We start from the raw sequence: 23,428 nt of genomic DNA on the forward strand, positions 1-23,428 counted from the left end.
ACCTTCCAATAGATGGTGTAACACAGTTAATGATCACTTTCTGCTGACTCCTCCTCAGGGAGGTATGAAGAAAAAATCTTAGAAAGGATGAAGTATACTTCAGAGGAACATGGTCACTAAACCTCAAGAGCTTAAAATCAGCTACACAGGTGTCTGTTTAATTCTATTCCCCAAGATTTAGGTTGGTTTCCAAAATCACAGGAAGTACCCAAATGAAAATAGCATCTGGGTATAAAGCAGAAAAGTCACAAATGCAAAGTTCTGTTCCTGTTCCTAAACTAGTAAAAATAACAGCACTGCAGTTCATAAAAACTTCACCTATTAGATACACCCATATGTGTGTGTTATCAACTCTAAGCCACATGGTGAGGCAGGCGGGATAGATGTCAGCCTCATTTTATAGATAGGAAATCAGTGCCTTAGTTTCTACAATGAAATGGAAGTTTTTCATGTCTGTAACCAAACAACAGCTCATTGATTATCTGCTTATCCAAATGCTGCCTTAGTCAAAAAGCAAAAAAAAAACAAAAAACAAAAAAAAAACCACACACACACACAAACCACACAAACAAAAAAAACACCACACAAACAAAAAAAAACACCAAAAAACAGTTTTTGTTTATAATGATGGTGTTTTACTTTCAGTTCACATAAACCTGCATCCTCTCCTATACCCAATTTTACTTCTCTAAGGCACTTCTTACCTTCTAGGAAATGATACAATTTACATATTCTTTTTGTCTATTTGTCTCCTCCACTAGAACATAAGCTCCATGAGGGCAGGCATCTTTGTTTCATTTGCTGATTTAAGAATACACAATGCTCTCCATGTCCAGTGAGACTGGCACCCAACAAACATTTGCTGAATGGATTATTTTTCCATATTCCACACAATATTAACTAAAAATACCTCCTATCAGGTATTAGTTAGCAGAAATGCCTGACGGATATCCTACGGATGCTAAGGGAACTGAGGTTTATTTTAATAATAGAAAGAAGGCTGAAAGGGTCCTACACTACAGCTACACATGTCTGTGTGACACTTATTTCCTTAAACCCTGAGACCTCATTTCCCTCTTCTTAAAACTCCAGGAGACTTGGTCTCTTGAGCAATGTGGCCCAGGATGACCACAGAAACAGCTAGATTCACAATCACCTCTTTCTCTTTAAATGAATTAGAAGCTCACCTTTCACTTATTTAGAAAGAACTTGCATGAAAGCCATGCTTGCTTTGAGGAGTAAAATGTAAATTTCAACGAACCAACTGTATCTTTCTCTCCATAGCCCTTGTTTCAATTGAAACTATTCTTTAGCCGCTGTCCAACCTCCCACTCCCAACTCCCAAGGAACAGTCTAACTCACACTGACAATAAAAAGCAGCCTTTGCCAAGGAAATCTCTGAAAGACATAGTTTGTAGAAGACAGAAATGATGGCTAACGTCTATTAAGTGTGCCATAAAATAATACAACTCTGTTAAAAGGAGCCAAGGCGAGCATCTCGCCAGCCCTGCACCTTCTAGGCTCATCTCTTGCTGCCTGGTCCTGAGAACTAGGAATTGGCTCATGGAGTATTTCTACTGAAAGCTGAGAAGACTCAGCAGCCTGCATGAAAAGTCCCGCCAGTTCCTGCCCTCTCAGTCAGTCCCTGCCCTCTCAGTCAGTCCCTGCCAGCTCCCACTATGCTAGGATTCTAACAAGATATCCAAGATGAATGGAAGGTTCCCCTTCTCTTCTGGGGAAATGCAGTACTCTGCAAAACTGGACCATGAAGAGCTAAGGTACCAGCAAACCTTAAGGCATCAAATCCCACATTCCTGTCAATACCAACTTGATAAGAGTGAATGTTCACTGCACCCCAAAAAGCTATTCTAAAAGAGAAAAAAAAGTCCATCAATGGGCATCTGACTGAATTAACTATATATATATATACATATATAGACATACATGTATATATATAACACATATACATAGATATAGACACACACATATATATAAACACATATATATAGACATATATATACACACACACACACAGAGAGAGAGAGTTGTGTTTTACTCTGGTATACATATATTTGTGTATTACTCCGCTACACACAAAAAAACACAGTAATACACAACTGTAAAAAGCAATGAGAACTCTATTATGTGCTGCTATATACTGATCTCCAGAATATTCTTTGAAATAAAACAAGAAAAGAATAGAAAATGAGGCATATTACGTTTCTGTTTATCTCGGGGAGAAGAAGATGAAAACAGATGGGAAGATCAATAGAATTGCTCATATTTTAAAAGCATAAGGATTAAACCAAAAACTTAAAGTTTTCCTATAAGGGAGGCACAGGGTGGAGAAGGCAAACACAAAAACTAGATTTTTTTTTAACCATACCTTAACTTTTAACTATTTTTTAGTTATTACTGTGTAATTATGCTAAGTTTTACTCAAAACTGAAGCAAGTTGGGGTTTTTAAGTCTTACAAATGTAAAGCAAAATAAAATGATTCCAGGTTTCAAGCTGATGGCATATCCACATGGAAAGGAAGTGTCTCATGTGACTTTAAAATACAGTAATAGATCTGTATTTTATTTATTTATGCCATTTCTAATGGCATACATCCTCAAGACAACAAGAAAAATACTAAATTGCATTTGGTAGTCATACACTGTGCTAATACCATTAGCATTACAAAGTAAGTAATTATGTCCACATAAGAACTAACATTTTTAGATTAATGAAATGGATATCCACAAATATACAATTGAAAAAGTAAAATGAAGTATCTATAATCCTAAATTTGAACTATGAATTTTAATATAAAGTCATGATATCATTTCTCATTAAAATGTGTGTGTGTGTTTTCCCCCAGATTTGTCCACTAAAGACACACAGAAACAACAACACACCCAGTGGATATCCCCAGCAACCCATATTGTTTCGCACTAAAAGGAACCAGGGCTCTTCAGAGAAATGGCTGATTCCAGATCTCAGGCAGGAATTATACAAGATGGTCCTGAAACATCTTGTCACATCAGCAAACAAAACTTAGGAGCCAATTTGAAAAGGTTCCCATTGGCCAAAGATGGGACAATTTTAACTTCATAAGAGAGAAAATGTGCAATGAATCAAAACATCATATATATTTAAAATCATGCATTTGAAATAAGTCTTTATCGGGGGAAAAAACAAACAAACAAACAAACAATGGTCCTTTTTCAACAGCCTGAAAACTGGTTACGGACAAGAACCAATCACTTATCCTACTTCTCCTGTATGAACTCTTTCTCAGGACAATCAAGTAATTGGTGATGGGACATCTCTCTTTACAGGATATCCAAGTTAATAAATGAAAAAGAAACAACATAAGTAGAATATCACTATCTTGTAACTCTTAAATACTAGATCTAAGCAATAATCATCAATGAACACCATAAAAACGAGACAACACTCTCCTAATAAAACTCCCTATGAAACTAAACAATCACACCCATTAAGTATTTTTGCCCCCTTCCCTGCCAGATCAAAGCTCAGTCTAATCAAGCCTCAAGACCTAACTCCTAGTCTGCAAGAAACACGGGGGAAGTGAACATGTTAAATGACCACCCAGTGACACAGCCAGCAAAATCTACACTACAGGAAAATTCACAGGAAGACACCTGGATTCCTCACTTCCTAAAACATCAGGAGGTAAGACACAAAGAGCCTACAGGTTAAAAGAGCCTTACCAGGCATCTCAACCAGCTGCAATGCATATGAGACAAGCATAAAAATTTGAATACCCACTGGGTTTTTTGGGGGATATGAAATAATTACCATTCAATTTTTAGGTCTGTTATTGGTATTGCAGGGGTTTTTTATAACACTTACGTTTAAGAGATAAATACTAAATACTTATAAATAAAATAGTATCTAGAATTTACTTCAAAATTATCCAGAGTGAAGAGAAGAGTAAGTGGAAATACAGATGAAGCAAGTTGCTGAAGTGGGCTATGAATTCGTGCAAATTCATTATACTATTTTCTTTCCTTTGATGTTAAAATGTTCCATAATGAACAGTTAAAAAAGAATGTGTTCTTAATTCTGGTGGTTGTCTGTGAAATTTTCTAAGGCTCAAACCCTAGTGGCATAGGAACCACACTAATAGTTGACATTATATGTAAGATGCCATTAGACGGAAACTCCATTAAATATAAACTACGGGGCATTTTTACAAGGTTTGGTAGTCTTGTGAGGGCTGCATCCTCCACGGGCAGAAGAGGAATGCTGCTTCCTCACATGGCTGAAGGGCAAGGGTAAAGCCTCTTTACAGGGGCCTTAATCCCACACAAGGGAGGAGCCCTCATGGCCTAATTGCCCCTTAAAGGTCCCACCTCTTAATAGCATCACATTGGCAACATCTGAATTTTGGAGGTGATCCATCAAACCACAGCACTGTCCTCTGACTTCAAACACCAAGTTAGGTAAGACATTTAACCTCACTGTGTTCATCCTAAATGAAGGAAGTAGTACGTTCTATCTTACTTAAGTGCAATCAGCATTACTTTTTAGAAGACCTAGACACTAAGGATTGGAAATATTCAAGTTCAAGAAATTATCACTGGGTTCTTAGAGATCTTGACCTAATAAGTGTCTTTTAAATTAAATCACTCATCTTTTGGCCTACTTTTACAAAGCCCCTGCCATTTTACTTAGATTTAACTACTAAAAGCCATTCACATGGAGAGCTTTTACAAAAGTATCATAATACTCCCTAAAATTTTTTAAAATGGGGTCAGGGCAGAAAGTAGATTAGTGATTGCCAGTGCTGGGGGCTTGGGGGGTGGATATGGGGTTCTTGGGAGGTGATGAAAAGGTTCTGGAATTAATGGTAACGGTTGCACAACCTGGTGATACACTCAAATCCACTGAATCACACGTTTTAAAAAGGTGGATTTTAGAATATGTGAATTAGATTTCAATAAAAAAGAAACAAAAAAATGAGTTAGAGATAAATTTTATTTTGTAAAGTTTACTCATTCTTTGTAATTTTCAAAAACTGTAATACAACACAAGTAGTCAATTTCTACTTAATTTTACTGTTTTTCTCCCTTCCTAAAGGAGATAATAAGCCTAAAACAAGAGCAATGAGCTCATGCTAATCAGCTTTGCCAGTTCTGGTCATAAATTAGGAATACTGTAAAAGTGAGGTGACACCTACTAATGTCATTTTGCTAACACTGCTGGAAGCTCTACCATCGCTAATATTTTAAACAGTTCCTACTAATCTGTGGTAAAAGCAGAACTTCCCACCCCACCAAAGATATCCAACTTTATGTAACCCTGAAGAATTTAAGGTTTTATTAAACATTTAAGACAAACTCTGAAAGACTGTCGATTTTGTTTCTTTGATTAGTTAAAAGGTAAACAGTTTTAGTGTTGACTGTAAACTATATAAAAATGTCAGCTGATAATATATTCTGTATTAACTGCCTAATAAAAGCATGAATACAGATAAAACCCACCAATCTTAACCTCCTACCTTTCTTCACATGTCCATCTCCACGTGCTAATGAAAGAATAAAATGGAACAAAACGTTCAGAAACACAAGACGGGTCGGGGGAGCAGGTGCTGTTATCACAGACCCAGACTTTAAAAATAAAAAACTGATAAACACATGGACTCGGCTTTAGGCCTTCCTTACAGATACCTCTAATTTTTGTAAGTAGAGTCTTTCAATTATTCTGTTTGTAAACTACAAAATCAGGGGTTCACAAAGCTGACATGAGTCCTTACAATGCAGTTTGTCAGCAAATGATTAGAGAAGAGCAAATAAATGCTACTTTTAAAACTCAGTGTACTGTAAGCCAGTATTTGTTTTTCACCATGTATTTCCAACAATTTAAAGCACCTTCTTTTCATGAACTTCTTACACTCTTCTGTGAACCTTCCAAATACATAATGAATTAGATTTACTCCCACAAAATCAAACCATATTAACAGGGGCCAAGAAATATTACTGAACATGAAGCAAAACAAGATTAGCAAAAACACCATCGGAAGCTGCATCTTAAATATACAGCAATATCACATGTCCAAAGGACACAAAAAACTTACAAAAGCAGCTAGCAGTGTTATAAATTAAAAATGATATGTGTTCAAGAGGATACATAGATCAGCACAGAATGCCTATTTGAGAAAGATAAAAATTCTCAAGAGAAATTCATCTAAAAGCACATGACCACAATCTACAGATGTACTTCCTGATAGAGCAGAAAAATCTTGCAAATCTTTATTTGGTAACAAGTGAACTGGTGCCCAAAAGGTATAATACCCAAGGTCTGCTCTGTTTATGTGGGAGGAAGGTCCCAAGAAGACAGTCCGAAAAAGCCTAACGCTGACTATCTATGTGCAGAAGAGAGGGCAGTTAGGTGCCCCCAAGCCCAAGGGACTGGCCCAGAGTCTGTCTGTGGGCGGGCCAAGGCCTCAAAGACTGGGTCTACAGGGAAACGGACTCAGCTGGTAAAATCACCAGGGCTTCATCATCCACGACACGGGTCCTAGTTACTCCATGACCAGAGAGCCACAAAGGAGCAGATCTCAAGGAGAAGCAGGCGTCCTTGCCTCCCAAAAGACAAGGCAACAGAGGCAGGTACAGAGTACAAGAAACAAAAGTGAGAAATTCAGGACCCATCTACATACCACCACATTCCCACTACCTTTGTTGAAATGATCGGATTTTTAAAGTCAGTTTTTTTACTTAACTGATTGGGGCAGAACAGCCGAATTTTTCTTGAATGGCAGAAACAAAAGTATTTTCATCACCAACACTAACTGACTTATCATGTGCCTCCTAGCTGGAAGAAAATGCTTTGGGTACTAGTTTCTCAGGAACAGTGCTACAAGAATAAAGCAGTTCAAAATTCATAGAAATGCCAATGTTTTTATATGTTGTGGCAGGTGAGTTCATTTATTATGTCAGACTCTGAAATTGTGTCAGAGCAGTTGGATAAAGCAGAGTTGAAAGTTAAACTTTACCTGAAAGGTATGCAACTTTTTCCTTCAAAATTGGCAAAACATCCATAGCTTTCATTTCATCGTTTTTTCGAAACCCTGAAATACAGGAGAAAATAAAATTACTGGGTTGCTAGAGTGACAGTTAATTCCTTAACCAATCTATCCAGTGCCAACACAGCAGCTTTATCCACATCCATTAAATCAACTTAAGAAACATGATCATAGGACAACATTTAAATTCCATGTCTGTGATCACAAAACTATCTTCTATTTTAATGTTGAATAATGATTTGCACACAGACCCAGAGGTTCATGTCCCCAAAAGGCTCACTCTCGGTCATTTCTAGCAATAACAATTTGGTCCCAAAAGGAGACAGGATATGAAATCAGTCCAGATTACTTACCAAATCTTAATTTTTATGTAGATTAATGTACATAAATCTTTGCTGGTGCAAAGAAAACAGCAACACTGCTTTATAAAAATGGCTGCTTGTGACATCCTAAAACCTCTAGGGGGAGCTCAATGCCTCATTCTGTCATACTTCAGGGTCTGGTTAAAAATACCCAGTGGCAAGGCAGAGAGAGGGGATTATAAATAGCTGGGGCCTGGCTCTCTCCTTCCAGGCTTTCTGGGTCATGCCCCCTGGAGGAATGTCAATGGCTAATGTGGTCATACGGCCCAGTGCCACTCCAGCTTCAGAGGTGGCCAAGGCCCCTCCCCTCACTAAAAACCAACTCTGCCCCTACTCCCAATATCTTAGAAGGCCCAGTGGGAATACTGTAGAAGAGGCGCATGCAATACGCAATTTAGGCCAAAATCCATCTAAGCAAAAGGAATTTTTGCAGCCGAAAAATATCTAGCCCAGCTCACCAGGGGGAATGTCTACGTGGGAATTTGGGGTCCAAAATGTCCATACTCATCACAATAACTGGCTATCTCTCTCGGTGATCTCTAACAGAGGTAATCTAGGTTCAGGGATGCCTACCAAAACTAGTAACTAACATTGTTAGCAGAACAATCTCTAGGGAAAAACAAAACACCACTTCCCCATCCCCGTTTGTGTTTGTTTTTGCCAAAATAGTACAAGAAAAGCATCGCAAATGCTAGCATGGTAATACAACTACAGCAAGATGTAGACTTGGAATTAGAAGGCAAGGAAAGTACTGAAGTGAAGGAGTGAACATTTCACTTTTGGTGTCCTGAGCAGCAACTCGGGGCAAGCCCTGCTACAGGGAACATTTATAAAAAACGACTCTCTCCAGCCACTAGAGAAAGACAAAAGCTGAGAGAGACACCTTGAAAAGGAAAAGACCCTGGGTACACATCCCATCATTAGGGCTGTTAGCCTGAGGGTAGGGCCCCATCTAAGCAATGTGGAGCTTTTAAAACAAAAACCAGGTGAATTCCAAGCAGCCCTGCTAAGGATTAAAGATCTATCAAAATCTGAGTTGCTGCCCACTGTAAACACAGAGAATATGTAGTGTGGGTCAGGCCAAATTACATGCCTGCTAAAGCAGGCAAACAAGCGGCAACAAAATCAACATCTTCGAGAGGAATATAGCAGAATTCAGTCTCTACAACATTATCACTCATAGAAACAAAGAATGAATAAATCAGTGGTGTGATCTGATTTCTTAATGTAAATCGCTCCTGTCCATAGAATACATCCACGTGTATAATGAACCCAGTTTAATGAGATTTAACTATGACACTGACAACCACCACAGACTTCACAGCCAACACATCGGCTGAGGACCATGAGGTCCTAGGAAGGCTGCGTGGAACTATTCGGCCATTTATGGGTAGATTTGACCGAGCTGGGGCCTCCACAGCACCAGGCCATTTTCCTTTCCAATGCACCATGCTTTGTGCTGGCAACCCACCAAGCTTTGAAAACAGTGGCTATTTATAAAAGGCAAAACATCTGAGCCAAGAGTTCTGCAATTTCATCCTCAGGTTCCTTCAAAACTCTTGAATGGATGCAATCTAGTCAGCAATTCACTGCCAGTCACTGTAACTCACTGAATGTGTCTACAAAGACTGACTTCATCTGCTGTGGCTGCCGTGGACACAGATGGCACTGGGGCAACTGCAAGGCAAAGAGGACTAAGTCTCCTCAGAGACCCTCAAAGAGACAAGCTGACAAACACCTATAAAACAAGGCAGATTCTGAAATGTTCATAGGCAGCACGAAGTGCCATGAGACCCGGGCAAATGAGGAGGAGACAGATCACATGATAGACAAATACTAGGAAGGAGTAAGCGACAGCTGTAGATCCCTATCTACAGGTATTTGAAGGGAGGATTCCCCTTCTGTTGCTCAGATGAGAAAATGCATGCCTTCTATCATTCCCACGTCCACACCCACACGTCATGGCCAGGACACAGCACAGCCCTCAGAGAAATGTCACCACCAACTGCAGCCCTGGCTCCTACACTAGAGAGACAGAGCCCCACTTGTGAGTCACACAGCCATCACCAAGAAGAATGTCCTGATCCCAATGCTGATATACCAAGAGAGAGCTGTGTGACTTGAGTCATCATTCCAAAGCATTTTTGACAATTACTGCTAACTTTCTGAATCACACCTATTTACTGATACCCACAATGGAGTGGAAGGTGGAAGTGAGGGCTGCCATATTCCAGGCCACCTCACAGGAGGAACAGCTTATTGATTTGAAAGCAGGGTGCAGAAAACAGAACTCAATGAATGTCTCAATTTCCTATGTCCCACTATGAGTCACGGACTCACTCCCATGTGGCCTTTCATTTCTCAGAGCTCTAGTTATGTTAACCTATGGGTCCCTCAGTTTCCCCCCAAATTAAGGAAGACTCAGTCTTTCTAGAGGAAGAAAAGCACATGAATTAATGAGAAACTGATGTGAAAAGGTGCTTCACTTTTTATTGCGATGTAGGTACATGCCCACGCATAGACCAGAATATAAATTCTAACCAGTTTAACTATATTTTTGTAGACTGTCACTGAAAAAGATGTTAATTTTATTTAAACCATCAATTAATACTTCGAAAACAGAAAAGAAAATATAAAAAGGGCAGAAATATAAAACCAACCACACAAAGAAACTTGAGTTTGTGGTTACTGTGGTGACTGGTCACTTAGGTATTATTTTAGATCTCATTTCCATTTTTTTTTTAAAAAAAAAAACACCCAATAAGCAAAGGACTCAGGAAGCATGTATAAATACTAAAACCAGATTAAATATATCGTATGTTAACTTTCAATAAAAAGCAGGAAGAACCCAACCATGAAAGTTCCTCAGATCAAAAAGGCAGGCTGTGTTCCATGCCCTGAAGAGCTATTTAGGAAAACAGTGTAGGACTATAAAAACGTTCTAAAAAATTAAAAATAAATGGCTTCTGTGCTATTCCACAGAGTCTAGATTACACAGCAGATAAGACTCAACTCCTAATGCTTTCTTCATTCATGCATTAAAGGATCTAACTGTGGTTCCCAAACTTACTGAACAACAGCAAATATAGGCTGCCCTCGGTGGCCGCCCCCTGGAAGCACACACTTCTCACCATCACAGAGAGGTTCGGGAACAGCAAATACCACGGCAGAGAGGCCCTGATGGGATCCCAGACCTTATCTTTGTACCAAAGACCAGACATCAGCAACATTTCTACTTCTCAGTGCCACCAGGGGGGTTTGTCAATGCTACTTAAATGGATGGAAGGGGGTGCCACAAAGAAAAATTGGGTAAAATTAGGATTAACAGAAAGCCTAGACAAAGAAGAGCAACTTGAGAGCAGATAACCAGACGGTAAGTGGCCCAAATCGGGGGACATTTAGTTGTACCCGTTTTTTGAATTATATAATTTTTAAGTTATATAGAGCTCATACTAAACTGTGCAGAAAAGACAGACTGGATTCCATCACAATTTGAGGCATATTTTGCTACTATCTGGAATACAGCAACCATTATGGACTCTAATGAAAAGCTAGCTTCAGGAAACAGTGAAACAGCAAGAATGGAGTCAGTCGAGGCTTATCTCTAGGTGCAGAAGATGTTTCCCAGGGGAGTCCTTAAAGACAGGCAACAAATACACTTCTGAGCCAAGGCTACAATGACTATCTATGTTCAGAATGTTTACACTAATATTTGTTGAATGCTACTGAGGAAAACAGGCTTAGGTAAAAAAATCGGATTTTATAGTTGTTAACTAAATATAAATATATAGGTGGTGCTTGATGATTTTCTTCCTGGTTTCAAGCCAACACACAAAAACTGCCTTTCCCTAAAACAAATTGGAATGTTTAGAGATTTTAATATACTCATTTTAAAATAACCACAAGTTTCAGCATACTACTTGCCAAAATTCTGTTACCACCTTTCAAATTACTATTAGGTTCGATAGCATGTCAGTGTGAGCATAAATGTTAAATCTGCCCCCCAAATCACTTCTATTCCTTAATAATAAACATTATACTGTTCATCAAGTGAATAGTTGCCTCTTTTTCTCTAGATCAGCCAATTTGCCAGAGGACATGTCTGTTTTGCTCCCTGCTGTATCCTAGATACCTAAGATAGGGCCAGGCAAAGGGCATTCACCAGATGTGGGATGGCTGGGTAGAAAGATGGATGAAGGGGGCCGCCGAGGCAGGCAGATTGCCTGAACTCAGGAATTTGAGGCCAGCCTGGGAAGAATGGTGAAACCCCATCTCTACTAAAATATGAAAAAATATTAGCCAGGAGCTGTGGCGCACACCTGTAGTCCCAACTACTAGGGAGGCTGAGAAAGAAGAATCATTTGGACCCAGGAGGCAGAGGGTGCAGTCAGCCAAGATCATGCCACTGCATACCTGGACGACAGAGTGAGACTTTGTCTCCAAAAAAAGAAAAAGAAAAAGATGGATGGATGAACAAATCAATCAATCAACGAATAAACTCAACCAACAAATAAATACATTGCTACAGCATCTCGCCCCTGACCCCTACCCAAGAACCCCAAAACTCCTTAGTACTTTCTATTTTTGTTTTGTGAAATGTTAGGTATAGTTTAGCCTTCAATCATAGTATGATTTATATTCATAAGATGGAAAATTAATCTCTCTGCCCTAACAAGAAATATTCTGCAAGTTATCATTCAACAGTGAAATATCTTTCCACTGAATCAACAGTCTGGAACTTCAACTATCTAATACCTCACTGACCAAATCAATTACTCATCTTTCATCCTGAAACCCTGCAAAGAGATGCTGCACTGAGACAAATACCTTTCTAAGCTAGTCACTGATGACCAGAATGCTCACTCACTTGGTCACTTCTGTGGCATTAAATTTAAGACAACAATAACAAATAGTCCAGGAACAACAAGCCCCTCTCCGATGTATTTATAATAAAAAGCACCCTAGAAATATTTTCACAATGAGCAAAAGCTTTTATATAGCATATTATGTTTAAAATGGTATTTTTACATAATCGGCAGAAAGATGAATCAAATGAGTGAAACCATGAATCAAATTTTAAAATTTTTTAAGTAAAACATAGGTTTTATTATTTTTTTAATCCTGTATTTCTCCCAGGACTACTGGCAGATACTAGTAATCTCAAATTTTACATAATCTTCAAATTAAACTAGTCAAATGAGTTTTCCAGTAAAAACTGTTAGAAGAAACACGGTTATTCCTTGACCATTTGAGCTGTTGAACAAAATGAACTGATACGGTTCTAAACTGGCTGCGTCTCCTCCTTTAAAGGCAGCCAAGCCCACAAGACAAACTGTGCTCCTCACCCATTCTCAGGGGTTTCATTGGCCTTTCAGCTATTCCGAGTTAGTGTTTACTAAATGGGAAAATAATCTGTGGGAAGTGATTGAAAAAAAAAAAAAAAAGAATCCTACATACTTAACAAAACACAGGTTGCAGCAGTAACAAAAATGTTAATAAGCCAGTATTTTTAAACAACCAGAAAAAGAAGGTTAAACAGTAAACTAGAGCTTCCTATTAGTACTGGGTCTTGGTGGTAATTACCGAATTTTACTTATTAGTTAATTTGGGGGAAACTTCGCGCGCGCGCCTGCACACAAAGAGCAGGGTGATAAATCTGCATCAGTTTGGCAGGCACCGCCCTCGCTCCAAAAGCGCATGCGCAAAGGGAGGTGACGTCACCTTCTCCGGGCCAGCCACTTCTCTGCGGAGCCCGCAGGATTATACTCTCAGCACAGGGAGCGGCTGCGCGTGGCTGCCCGATGTTTGTGCTATCAAGGGTTTTAGCTGTGCACACATCTAGAAGTGATGCATAGGAAGGAGGCATTTTAACAAGCCTAGATCCTCTATGAACATGTTAAAGGGTGGGGGGGAAGATACAAGGTTATAACCCTCACTTTTTCTAATATTTAAAAAAAAAAAAAAATCAAAACATAATACAATGCTTATATTTTTAACATAAATATATCACAATCCACACTTATAAAATGTATATAAAATGAATTAAGACTTACATCAAGAATATGGACATGTTCACAGACAAGACCACACAAGAATATGGATGGGCTTCATAGTAGAGCATTACAATTTTTACCTATAACCTTTACGGTTATAACTGTTGGACTGGCTAATTTATCCCTTCACATAATTTTAGAAGCAACAGCCTATAACAGCATACCTCAAAGAAAGAGTATTTTTTTTATTAATTCAAGGGAGTTAAAGAAATTTCAACTTAAAATAGTTCTAGTTTTTAATGTCTTATAAAATACAAAAGAAAACCAAAATAATCAAAAAGACCATAACAAAAAAAAAGTTTTTTAAACAAATACATATATTTTTAATGTAAATGAAACAATCTGTAGAACTCTTAAGGTTGGATGTTTTAATTGTGTATTAATTGTGCAATGGAAGTTAATTTTAGCATCACAGACCAATGGAAGGGAATATTTTGATAGTCAAAAAGTATTAGTATTATAAAGGGACTCTATTTCTTACAATCTCATAAGTCAAAAAAGAAACCATATGCCCAGGTGTGCTGTTCATGTTTGGATCCCCAGGGACGAGCACAGAGCTACGTACAGAGAAAACTGATCCCGTTTGCCTGATGCCAGAATAAAGACACACCTGTCTGTGCATGTCCCTGTAAAGCCTGTCAGGGATGCCTCTGAAGCTGTATTGTGGAACTGGAGTTACCCCACCCTTATCTACATATATACATCCCCTTACCCATACACATACACATACACACACATGCACATATGGGGTTCTGTGATGCTGCCCTGCCCCAAAGACTTGCTTTACCGAAGTGTCTCAGGAAAGTCATTTAGAAATTTAGTGTGTATCAAATAAACCAGAGGGACAGAACTGCTACAATTTGATCATCATATCAAGTGGTTTGATACACATCAGATCAAGAAGGTTGACTGCTAAAAGAAACCCTATTCAATCATTGTATCAGTCTGCTCACAAATTTTAGCACTCTTACTCTTCTTCAGAAAAAAGAAAAAGAAAAAACTCAATGATCCCATGTGTTTTAATGCAGAAGAAAATCATATTCTGTAAAAGGCTTCAGAAAATAAAGCTATAATTCTCCTTTTCCTCTATTATCTTTTTGATTACTACATAAGGAACTGGGGCCAGAGGGGCTCTCAACCACAGAGAAGTGATATAAGCTAATTATCTGAAAACCTCTCTCAGTGCACATGGACTAGCTCTGCATGGAGTTGGGGGTGCTCATATACAAAGTGTAATCTAGAGCCTTTGTTGACCTTAGCCTGTTTGGGAAAGAAAGCAACACATATGAGTTGTCAGTTCTGTGGTACAGATATTTGGTATGGAAAAATCAGGGCCAGAGGGATGAGAATAGGAGAAGATGTCCTATCAAATAAAAGATCTGTGCGAAGTGTGGAAGAAGTAGTCCAAAACCGGGCAAACTGGAAAACAGACAGCACTCCAGCCAGAGCAAGCAGCATCAATAGATGCAGACAAACAAAAACACGAAACATTCATGGAAGAAAAGAAAGCGGGGGTGGGGTGGGCTATTATAGTGGGTTTTGACTGATAGGTAGGAAACTGTCCATCACTGGAACAAAGAAGTGCCATGAAGAAGAGGCATCCACATGCCTATAGGATAGTCATGCCCCCCTCAACGTCCAACCCTGCCTCATGCTCATGCCCACAAACCTGCTCCCCACAGTGTAGGGCCCAGCACAGTACCTGCCTCATAAACCATCGACCTCGTGGCCAAACCAGGAACCAGGCTTCTCCCTGCCCTCCATCCTCTCTCCCATCCCCTAACTCCATTAAACAAGGAGCTGTAGGGACTCCACAGTCCCACGAAGCACCCGTCTCTGCCAGCATTGCCCTCATGTGCTATTCCAGCGATCTCCTAATAGATGTTCATAATTCCCTCGAATGCATTCTGCCACTGTCCCTAGCATGTTTCTCAAACAAACATCTCATCATTTTACTCCCCTAAAATTCTTCAATGGTTTCTTGGTGCCCTCAGCTACAGTTCCTCATGATCTGATGTATGCTGCCTCCACAACCTCATTGGTTCACCATTACCCCTCTCCCCAGGCTCACTCCAGGAACTGCAATCACCTGCAGGGAAGCCACACCTCCCCCCTCACCACTGTACCTCTATACACATGCCTTCCCCTCCCCGCCCCCAACACACACCTCTTCTTCACCTGCCCCCAGTCTGGAGTCCCCACTGCTCAACTAAACACCCCCAGGATGCACTCCCACAACACCCCAAATCCTTATTGCACTGCAGGGAAAATATCAAAAGACCTCTCGGTGTTCCTATTAGCAGCTGGGCTCCTAAAGGAAAGGAGCTATGCTGAGTCCCACTGCATTGCAGTCTCACTGAGCAGACTGCCATGGCGCAGAGTATGAACTTAACACCCAGCTAGTTAAACCTCAAGATAGCAAACACAGGGTACTCTACAATTCGCGGTTCTGGGCAGAGTATCCATCTAGGCACAGAGCAATAGCGACAGCTCCAACGCATGCAACTGGCTATAAAAACTCCTTTGAAAAGCTAAAGTGACTCCATTCATTCTCTGTCTAGTATATTTGGTGACTGATTAGTACATAAAATTACATTTACATATTATCAATCTATATTTTAAAGGAGAAAAGGGTTTTTACCTTAAGTTTTTACAACGTAATTTAAAAGTTATCTGCCCAAACCAAAGAAACAAACCAATCTTCTCTGATGGAAAGAGGAGACTGTGCTTTGGAAGAAGTGAACTGGGAGGCTTGTCGTTCCAGCACCTCCACAACCAAAGGAAACGCAAGCCTCCAGGGAAGTGGTTTCCAAGCGGGAAACACAGAGCCTCACAGCTCTGCTTCTCTGCAGTCAGTGGGCTTTCCCCCCAAGAATTTAACGTGACACTGAAATGTTTTCATTATGAGATTTTGTAAACAGACCAAGCATGATGGAAGCAGCAAGCCAAGTCAACTCTACACACCTCAAAGCTAAGCATCCGCCTTTGTTCCTTCTGAATGTTAGCCCACACTGCTGTCTCAGGTCCCTCAGCCCCAGAAGGCTGGCTGGAGGCAGCCTACTGAGGGCTCACGTGACTCCATTTGCTGCCACATTAACTGAACACAAGCTAAGCCTCTGTGAGGCCTCACAGCACAAACAGTAACTCCTCAGAACATCTGTACTACTTTACCCACAAAATCCTGCCTGGGACTCACTGTGAGTACTAAGGGTACAGAACAAACACTATACAACAGGTAGGCCAAGCCAAAGCGTTCCAGACAGTCTATACATTTCCAGAAGAAAAAGGAACTGAATTCCCAGCACTGAACCACGATTTGGGTTTAAAATTTGGCTTATTCTAGCTTATCTCCACATGAGTATCCTGTACCCCAGCCTTATCTCCTGCCGACCCTAAAACTCAAAGGTTCTGATTCTGAATGAATGTTTCCTCCACAGATAAACAAAAAATGGTTTAAGGAGGGGTAGGTGCAGGTACTCGTCACTGAAGCCACAATCCTCATCCAGGGGCCTTGCTCACCAACAAATGCCTACCAATCCTCTCTACTCCAGTATTCTGTGTTGATTCATTTTCCAGCCCTGGGGAAAACATACACCAAAGTTGAGTGTCTAAACAAGCTATCAATTAATCTGAGTGACCAGTAATTATGTCTAATTTAAAATACAGTATTCAGAGTTACTAAATTACACATATAAAATACCAAAGTTTCTCCTAATGTACTCCACAATGTTAAGATACTTTAGGTCCATGCCCACTGCAAAAATCCCGTTAATTCACTTACTCCTATTAATATATAACATAAAGTAAATGCCACAAACAAACATCAGAATTTTTAACCGAAGGTTTGAAAAGTTATTTCCACTTCAGTAAGCATGGATTTGATTCTAACATGAAACTCAGTACAAAAATAAATCTTTAATAACATCAAAGAATTTGGCAGAACTTTCTGCCAGTCAGTCCCTTGATAAAGCTTAGAATTGTGTTTAATCGCTTGGCATTCATAAAAAACATATTTATGCATGGTACTCTCTTAAACCCCAGAGATTTTTCCCCTAAATGGCATGTTCCTGATTTTAAGAAGCTTATACTCTAAAATAAAATAAAACACACATTAGACTAACCAGTAGCCTTAACCATGTACTCAGTAAGAGCTGACAAATGTCTTCCAAAATACAGTTATGTACAAAGAGATATACTGTTATGATTAATTAGACAAATCCATTTAAAAGTGTTATTTTTCATTGAAATGCTGTATCTATCACTGAGACTAAAAATAAGTCCTTAACATAAAAAAGGTGTTCCAAACCATTCTGAAAGGGTTGGAAACGCTTGCTGTAGAGATTAGAAACACAAAGCACATTAGTGAATAATAATGTAAGTAACATGTTCAAAGATTAATACTGTGATGTTCTAATATTAGAAACCCACATTATAGCTCACATATAAACTGCCTTGCCTTGCCTAAGTTACTTCGGTTAATCTACTTTGCTTTGACAGCTTTGTTCCTTTTCCTCTGAATGTAATTTGCAATACATCTGATGCTCTGAGGATTCATCCGATCAGAGGCCAGCCAAGTCCTGCTCTTTAGATGTTTATTGACCCGCAGAGGCCAGACCAGCCTTGTAGCAGTCTAAGAATCCCAGTAGGAGCAATCCTGTTACTGTTACGACAACTCAAAAAAAAACAAAAACAAAAAAAAAAAACCTGGCACTTTGGAACTTGTTTTTAGGCTGAATTCAGAAAATAATCTACAGTTAATTTGGAAGTTTTCTTCCAGATCCTTCTATTTGTTGTAAAAAGATTTGACTTCTCAACAAGTATGTTAGCCCGGAGGCCATACCTGTCCAACTGTCTCAGGATTATACTGATGCTGGCAACCACTGGCTTTTGCTCCTGTTAACTCAGGTGCTGCTGTCCTGCCCTACACCCTCTTTTCCCAAGCAGAAAAAGAATTCAGGTAGATAGGCCCCTATCATTTACCCTCCTACTGAATTGCTAATGAGAAATTTAAGAAATTACAAAGAGGGCTGAGAAAAGTAATGCATCTGCTAACACAGAAAACAAAGAGAAAAGAGAAATTCATTTCTTCTCCTCCTACCTCTTTCCCCTCAAATTCCCTTCTGCATACAGACAAAAGCAGAGTGGTGGGTTTTTGTTTTTTTTTATTCTGATTAAAAATGTGTTTATTAAGCCAAATAATCTAAATATACTGATGGGAAAACAACTTTTGACACAGAAACAGATTTGCTGTGATGGACTCACCCCTCTCTTGGCATCTGTATACATATTCAAGCACATTCACTGGTCAAGAGAACGATGCAAACACACACACTAAGGAAGACCGAAGTGACCGCTGGAGGCGTGGGGACCCTCCAGGAGCCAGCAGAGGGAAGCCTCAGGAGGAAATCGCTGCTTGGAGACCCAAGTGAGCTTGAGGAAATGACCAGCTCACTTGTGGCCTGGTGGTGTCTCCTCCCTTGGATTACCCCAGGGGAGGTTGGTACTTAGGAAGTCAAAGCCAGCACAGGCTCAGAGCACCCCGCATCAGTGCCCTGGAGCCCACCACCCAAGCCCTCATCTGCTTCCGCCATCTTGAAATGACAGGGCACAGCTAATCCAGTGATCACAAAAAGTTCCCACAGAAGCAGCTCCAACTGTGTGACCATCTCACTCATTATCCCCCTGGGCCACTGCTGTGGAGCAGGAGGCTGGGATGGCTAGAGGCAACTGGGCTGGTGCTGGGGCTACAGGGTCTCCTCCTGCTTGCTACTGGGGGGCCCTCAATAAACACTGGGGAGGTAGAAGGCGAGAGGCAGACCAAGCTCTTCCGCAGTTTTATATCTTTAGACACCTGCCCTGCAGTGCCCAATCTGAGTGGGATAAGAGCCTAAAAGACTCTACAAAGCTGAACGTCTTGGAGGCTGGGGAATCTGTTTTCCTTTTTCCAGTCTCCTAATTGCTACACTCCTGATGGGACATCTCAGTATCTTATCTACTAGAAAGCACAGGGAACATCGTTTTCCAAATTAAACTCAGTACAGTATAAAAATGGCAGTGCAGTAAGGACATTTAAATAAGGTGTGTGGCACTCACTTACCGGCCAACTCTCTGCCTCAGCATCATTCCAGTACCCTGCAGGGAGACCTCAGGGTCCCTGCTGCCCCAGGAGCTGGGATCCAGCAGAGGAGATGACACAGGGTTACAAGCAGCCACCTTAAAAGGGAGCTACACACCTGGGGACGAGGTGTGGAGAGGATTCAGGAGCACCCTCGCTGTGGGGACAGGCAAAGCTGCACTTCACTAGCATTGCAAGTTTTAAGTACATTGGCTGCAAGCCACAATAGTACCACAACTCAAAATGAAGTTTTGTGTCAAGAGTTACTTAGGTGTCTAGTTAGGAGCCTGGCCTTGCCACCTCCCAGGCGGGTGACTGTGGGCGGGTACCTAGTCTCTCCTTACCTTCGCTTCCTCGTCTGTGAAATGGACAGCCTGAGAATCACAACTCACAGAACTCACTAACAAATGCTATCAGTAGCAGTTGTAACAGTATTATAGTATTAATATCTGAAACTTATTCTTAGCTGTACAAGTTTGGTAAGTGCTTTAAATAACTGAATTTTGGGAATTTTTCCCCATTTACCTAAAATTATTGTATTCTATAAAGACAGACATCTTTACTTAAAACTAAAAGAATAGACTGAGACATGTAATTATTGTTAAAAGCCACTAACAAATAGACATATTTTTAAAAATCCACACAATCATGGTAAATTAACCTGACTATAATTTCTCCATAACTTCTCCCAGGTGAACTATAAATAATTTAAGGAACTATAACGCAATGGGAAAGTCAGGCCACTCCGGAAGATCTTTCCCACACCCCGTCTGTCCCCCTTCCCCACCCCACAAGCACCTAAGCACTCTCAGGGTCCTGCTCAGTCTTGCTCCTGGCTGTGAAAAGGGCCAGCCAGAATACAACCAGAAATGGAAACACATGAGCCAAAAAAAACCACGTGAGCAAATTTTTTTTTTTTTTTTTTTTTGGAAGAGACTACTGCCTCTCTCCCAAATGGTGACAACAAAAGCTTCAATAACCTGAGTTTTCCCTTTCTGCATCTTGTTACTTGTGCTAAGAATTCCGTGTCTCCCTTGAAGGATGGAGGTGGGACAGGTGAGAGTGAATGCTATCACAACACTTCGCAGCTGGGGCCTCGGCCTTGTTAGTGGCCCCTGGATCTGGTGGAAATGCCTGCGGGAGCCTGTCTGGTGTCCAGAGGGCGGAAAGCCGCGACTGGATAGCAGGAGGTCGCCAGAGGCACAGATAGACATCATTCTCCTCCCATCTTCGGCTTCCACCTTTGGGCTCCCTTTTCAATAGGCGAACATTTGTCATTTTAACATACGATCAAAAATAAACAGGATCTTCCCACTCTACTTTGACACAGAGGCAAACACCACAGTGAACAGCGACTGGACACACAGACAAAGATGCCGGCCTTCGTACACACACTGCCCTTGGTGCCACACCCTTGGCCCACTATGCTAAATGCTGAACTCATTTACTTAAAGTGATGAAAAGCCACACTAAGTTTTCCTTCTTTATTCTTGCAAAAGCCAGGCCAGATGGTTTTGTGAAAGCTCACAGTATGGCATCATCAGTCAACTCTGCAACCAAAACACTATAACACCTTCAACACCTCCAAACAGGAGAAGGATGGGCAGTTGCCATTATAGTAAATAACTTCTAAGGGGCCTGGTGGTTTTAAATATTCAATTACTCACTTTATGGTAAAACAAAAAGGCTTTTTAATCAATCCTTCTAATTCTTTCCGCTACTAAAATGAAAGCCTCAGCAAAACAGATCCCAGACTTGGAAGAGAATTGGTGTGACCTGTAAGAAGGTGTGTGTATTTATTACATATGTTTGAAACCACTATCCAGTTTAAGAACCAGAACACTGACACTCCCCTAGAAGCCTTCCCCATGCCCCTCCCTGATCATACACACCTCCCTGGCTCTAGACATAACCACTATGCAGACTTTCAGCATAACCGTTTGATATAGTTTAGATGTTTTGTTCCCTCCAAATCTCCTGTTGAAATGTGACCTCCCATGCTGGAGGTGGGGCGTGGTGGGAGGTGTTTGAGTCATGGGGTGGATCCCTCATGAATGTCTTGGTGCTGTCTTTGAGTTCTCACTTGGTTCATGTGAAACCTGGTTGTTTAAAAGAGAGTAGCACCTCCCACTTCTCTCTCTTCTCTTTCACCATGTGAGACACTGGCTCCCCCTTCACCTTCAGCCACAAGTGGAAGCTTCCTGAGGCCCTCACCAAAAGCAGATCCTGGCACAGTGCTTCCTACACAGCCTGCAGAACAGTGAGCCAAAATAAACCTCTTTTCCTTATAAATTACACAGTCTCCAATATTTCTTTATAGCAACACAAGAACAGACTAGTATATCATTCATTCCTTACTTTTCTTTACAGTTTTGCCATTTACAAACCTAATCTGTTAGTATACAATATATTGCTGTGTTGCCTGTTTTCGAGCTTTATATAAATGCAATCATGCTACCGGTTGAACACCTCTAATCAGAAAATCAGAAATGCTCCAAATTCCTAAAGTCTTTGAACACCAACATGACTCTACCACAAGTGGAAAATTCCACACCTGATCTAATGTGACGGGTCTCAATCAAAGCACGTCAAAACTTTATGTACAAAATTATTTAAAATATTGTATAAAATTACCTTCAGGCTATGTGTATAAGGTATATACAAAAGACAAATGAATACTGTGTTTGGTCTTGAGTCTCATCCTCGAGATGTCTCATTTTGTATATGCAAATATTCCAAAATCCAAAAATATCTGAAATCCAAAACAGTTCTGGTGCCCAGCATTTCAGAGGAGGGACACTGGAACTGTACTTGCGTTCTCCCATGACTTGCCTCCAGTTTGCATGACTCATCTACATTGATGTGCGTGCTGAGTTTTATTTAATACAATTTCACTGTTGCATAGTGTTCCATTTGATGACTACAACTTGAACTTATTTTGGCAATCTTGTAAGTGAACATTTGTTTTGTCTCTCATTTTTGCTATTATAAATAATGCTGCCATGAACAACCCGGCCGCTACCCGAGAACCCACGGTCAGTGGATCTCTATGCCTAGAGATACGTCAGGGTTAAATGGCTGGCTTACTGTTTATGCACTTTCCCAAGTTTACGAGTTAATATCAAACTGTTTTCCCAAAGGGTTGTACTCCACATCCTCTTTAAAGCTTGTATTGTCCGTCAGACCAGTCTTGTATTTAAGGCTGCAACCATTTGCTGCCACCTTTTACCAAATGAGTTGAAGAACAGTACAGAAACAGGCATATTAGTGGACAAGAGATTAATCTGAAATCAATTTTGGATTCTAAACTCTCTGAACTAATAAAACAGTAAACTAGATTTTCATATTTTGCTTTAAAAGTGTGAGACTGAAAGAACAGGATACCCCATTGTTTCCCTTTCTATTTCTGTCTCAACTGAATTCCTCTAATAGTTCCTCCCATTTAAGATTCCCTACAAGTAAGTGCCAGAAAGGAACTGCTGGGGAGACCTGCCCATAGACTCAGTCTCCAACCTCCAAGTGGTCTGGGTTCCAAAACTTTGTTAAGAAGACTGCTGTTTCTCAATTTAAAAAATATATTTTCCCATATAAATAATGCTACAGGTTGGTAATAGGGTCTGAGAGGAGCCCACCAAAGCCTATTTAATATACAATAACCCACTTATGCTACTGGTGTGGTTGGAGAAGAAAAAGGAGGAGGAGGGTAGAGACCAAAAACCTTCCTGCCTTTCTCGCGGGAGAACAGGGCCAAGACCAACAGTAGAAAGATGGCCTGGCCATCCACAGGACTCCCCACTTCCTACATCCTTCCTTTCCAGGCGCCTCATATGGCACACTGCTGGAATGCACTAACCAGAC

At 40.4% G+C, this 23,428-nt stretch overlaps 1 protein-coding gene across 3 annotated transcripts in view; it reads right to left on the minus strand.

Annotated features, from left to right (window-relative positions):
* Positions 1-23,428, minus strand: part of TRIO (trio Rho guanine nucleotide exchange factor) — a 365,439-nt gene that overhangs the window by 230,190 nt on the left and 111,821 nt on the right. For all 3 annotated transcript variants that reach the window (XM_055245954.2, XM_063619580.1, XM_055245955.2), the window contains exon 2: positions 7,011-7,085. In XM_055245954.2, coding sequence (XP_055101929.1) covers positions 7,011-7,085 — 75 coding nt within the window. The remainder of the gene's footprint in view (positions 1-7,010; positions 7,086-23,428) is intronic.

The sequence above is a fragment of the Symphalangus syndactylus genome, chromosome 16 (assembly GCF_028878055.3).
Source record: "Symphalangus syndactylus isolate Jambi chromosome 16, NHGRI_mSymSyn1-v2.1_pri, whole genome shotgun sequence".
Classification (NCBI taxonomy): domain Eukaryota; kingdom Metazoa; phylum Chordata; class Mammalia; order Primates; family Hylobatidae; genus Symphalangus; species Symphalangus syndactylus.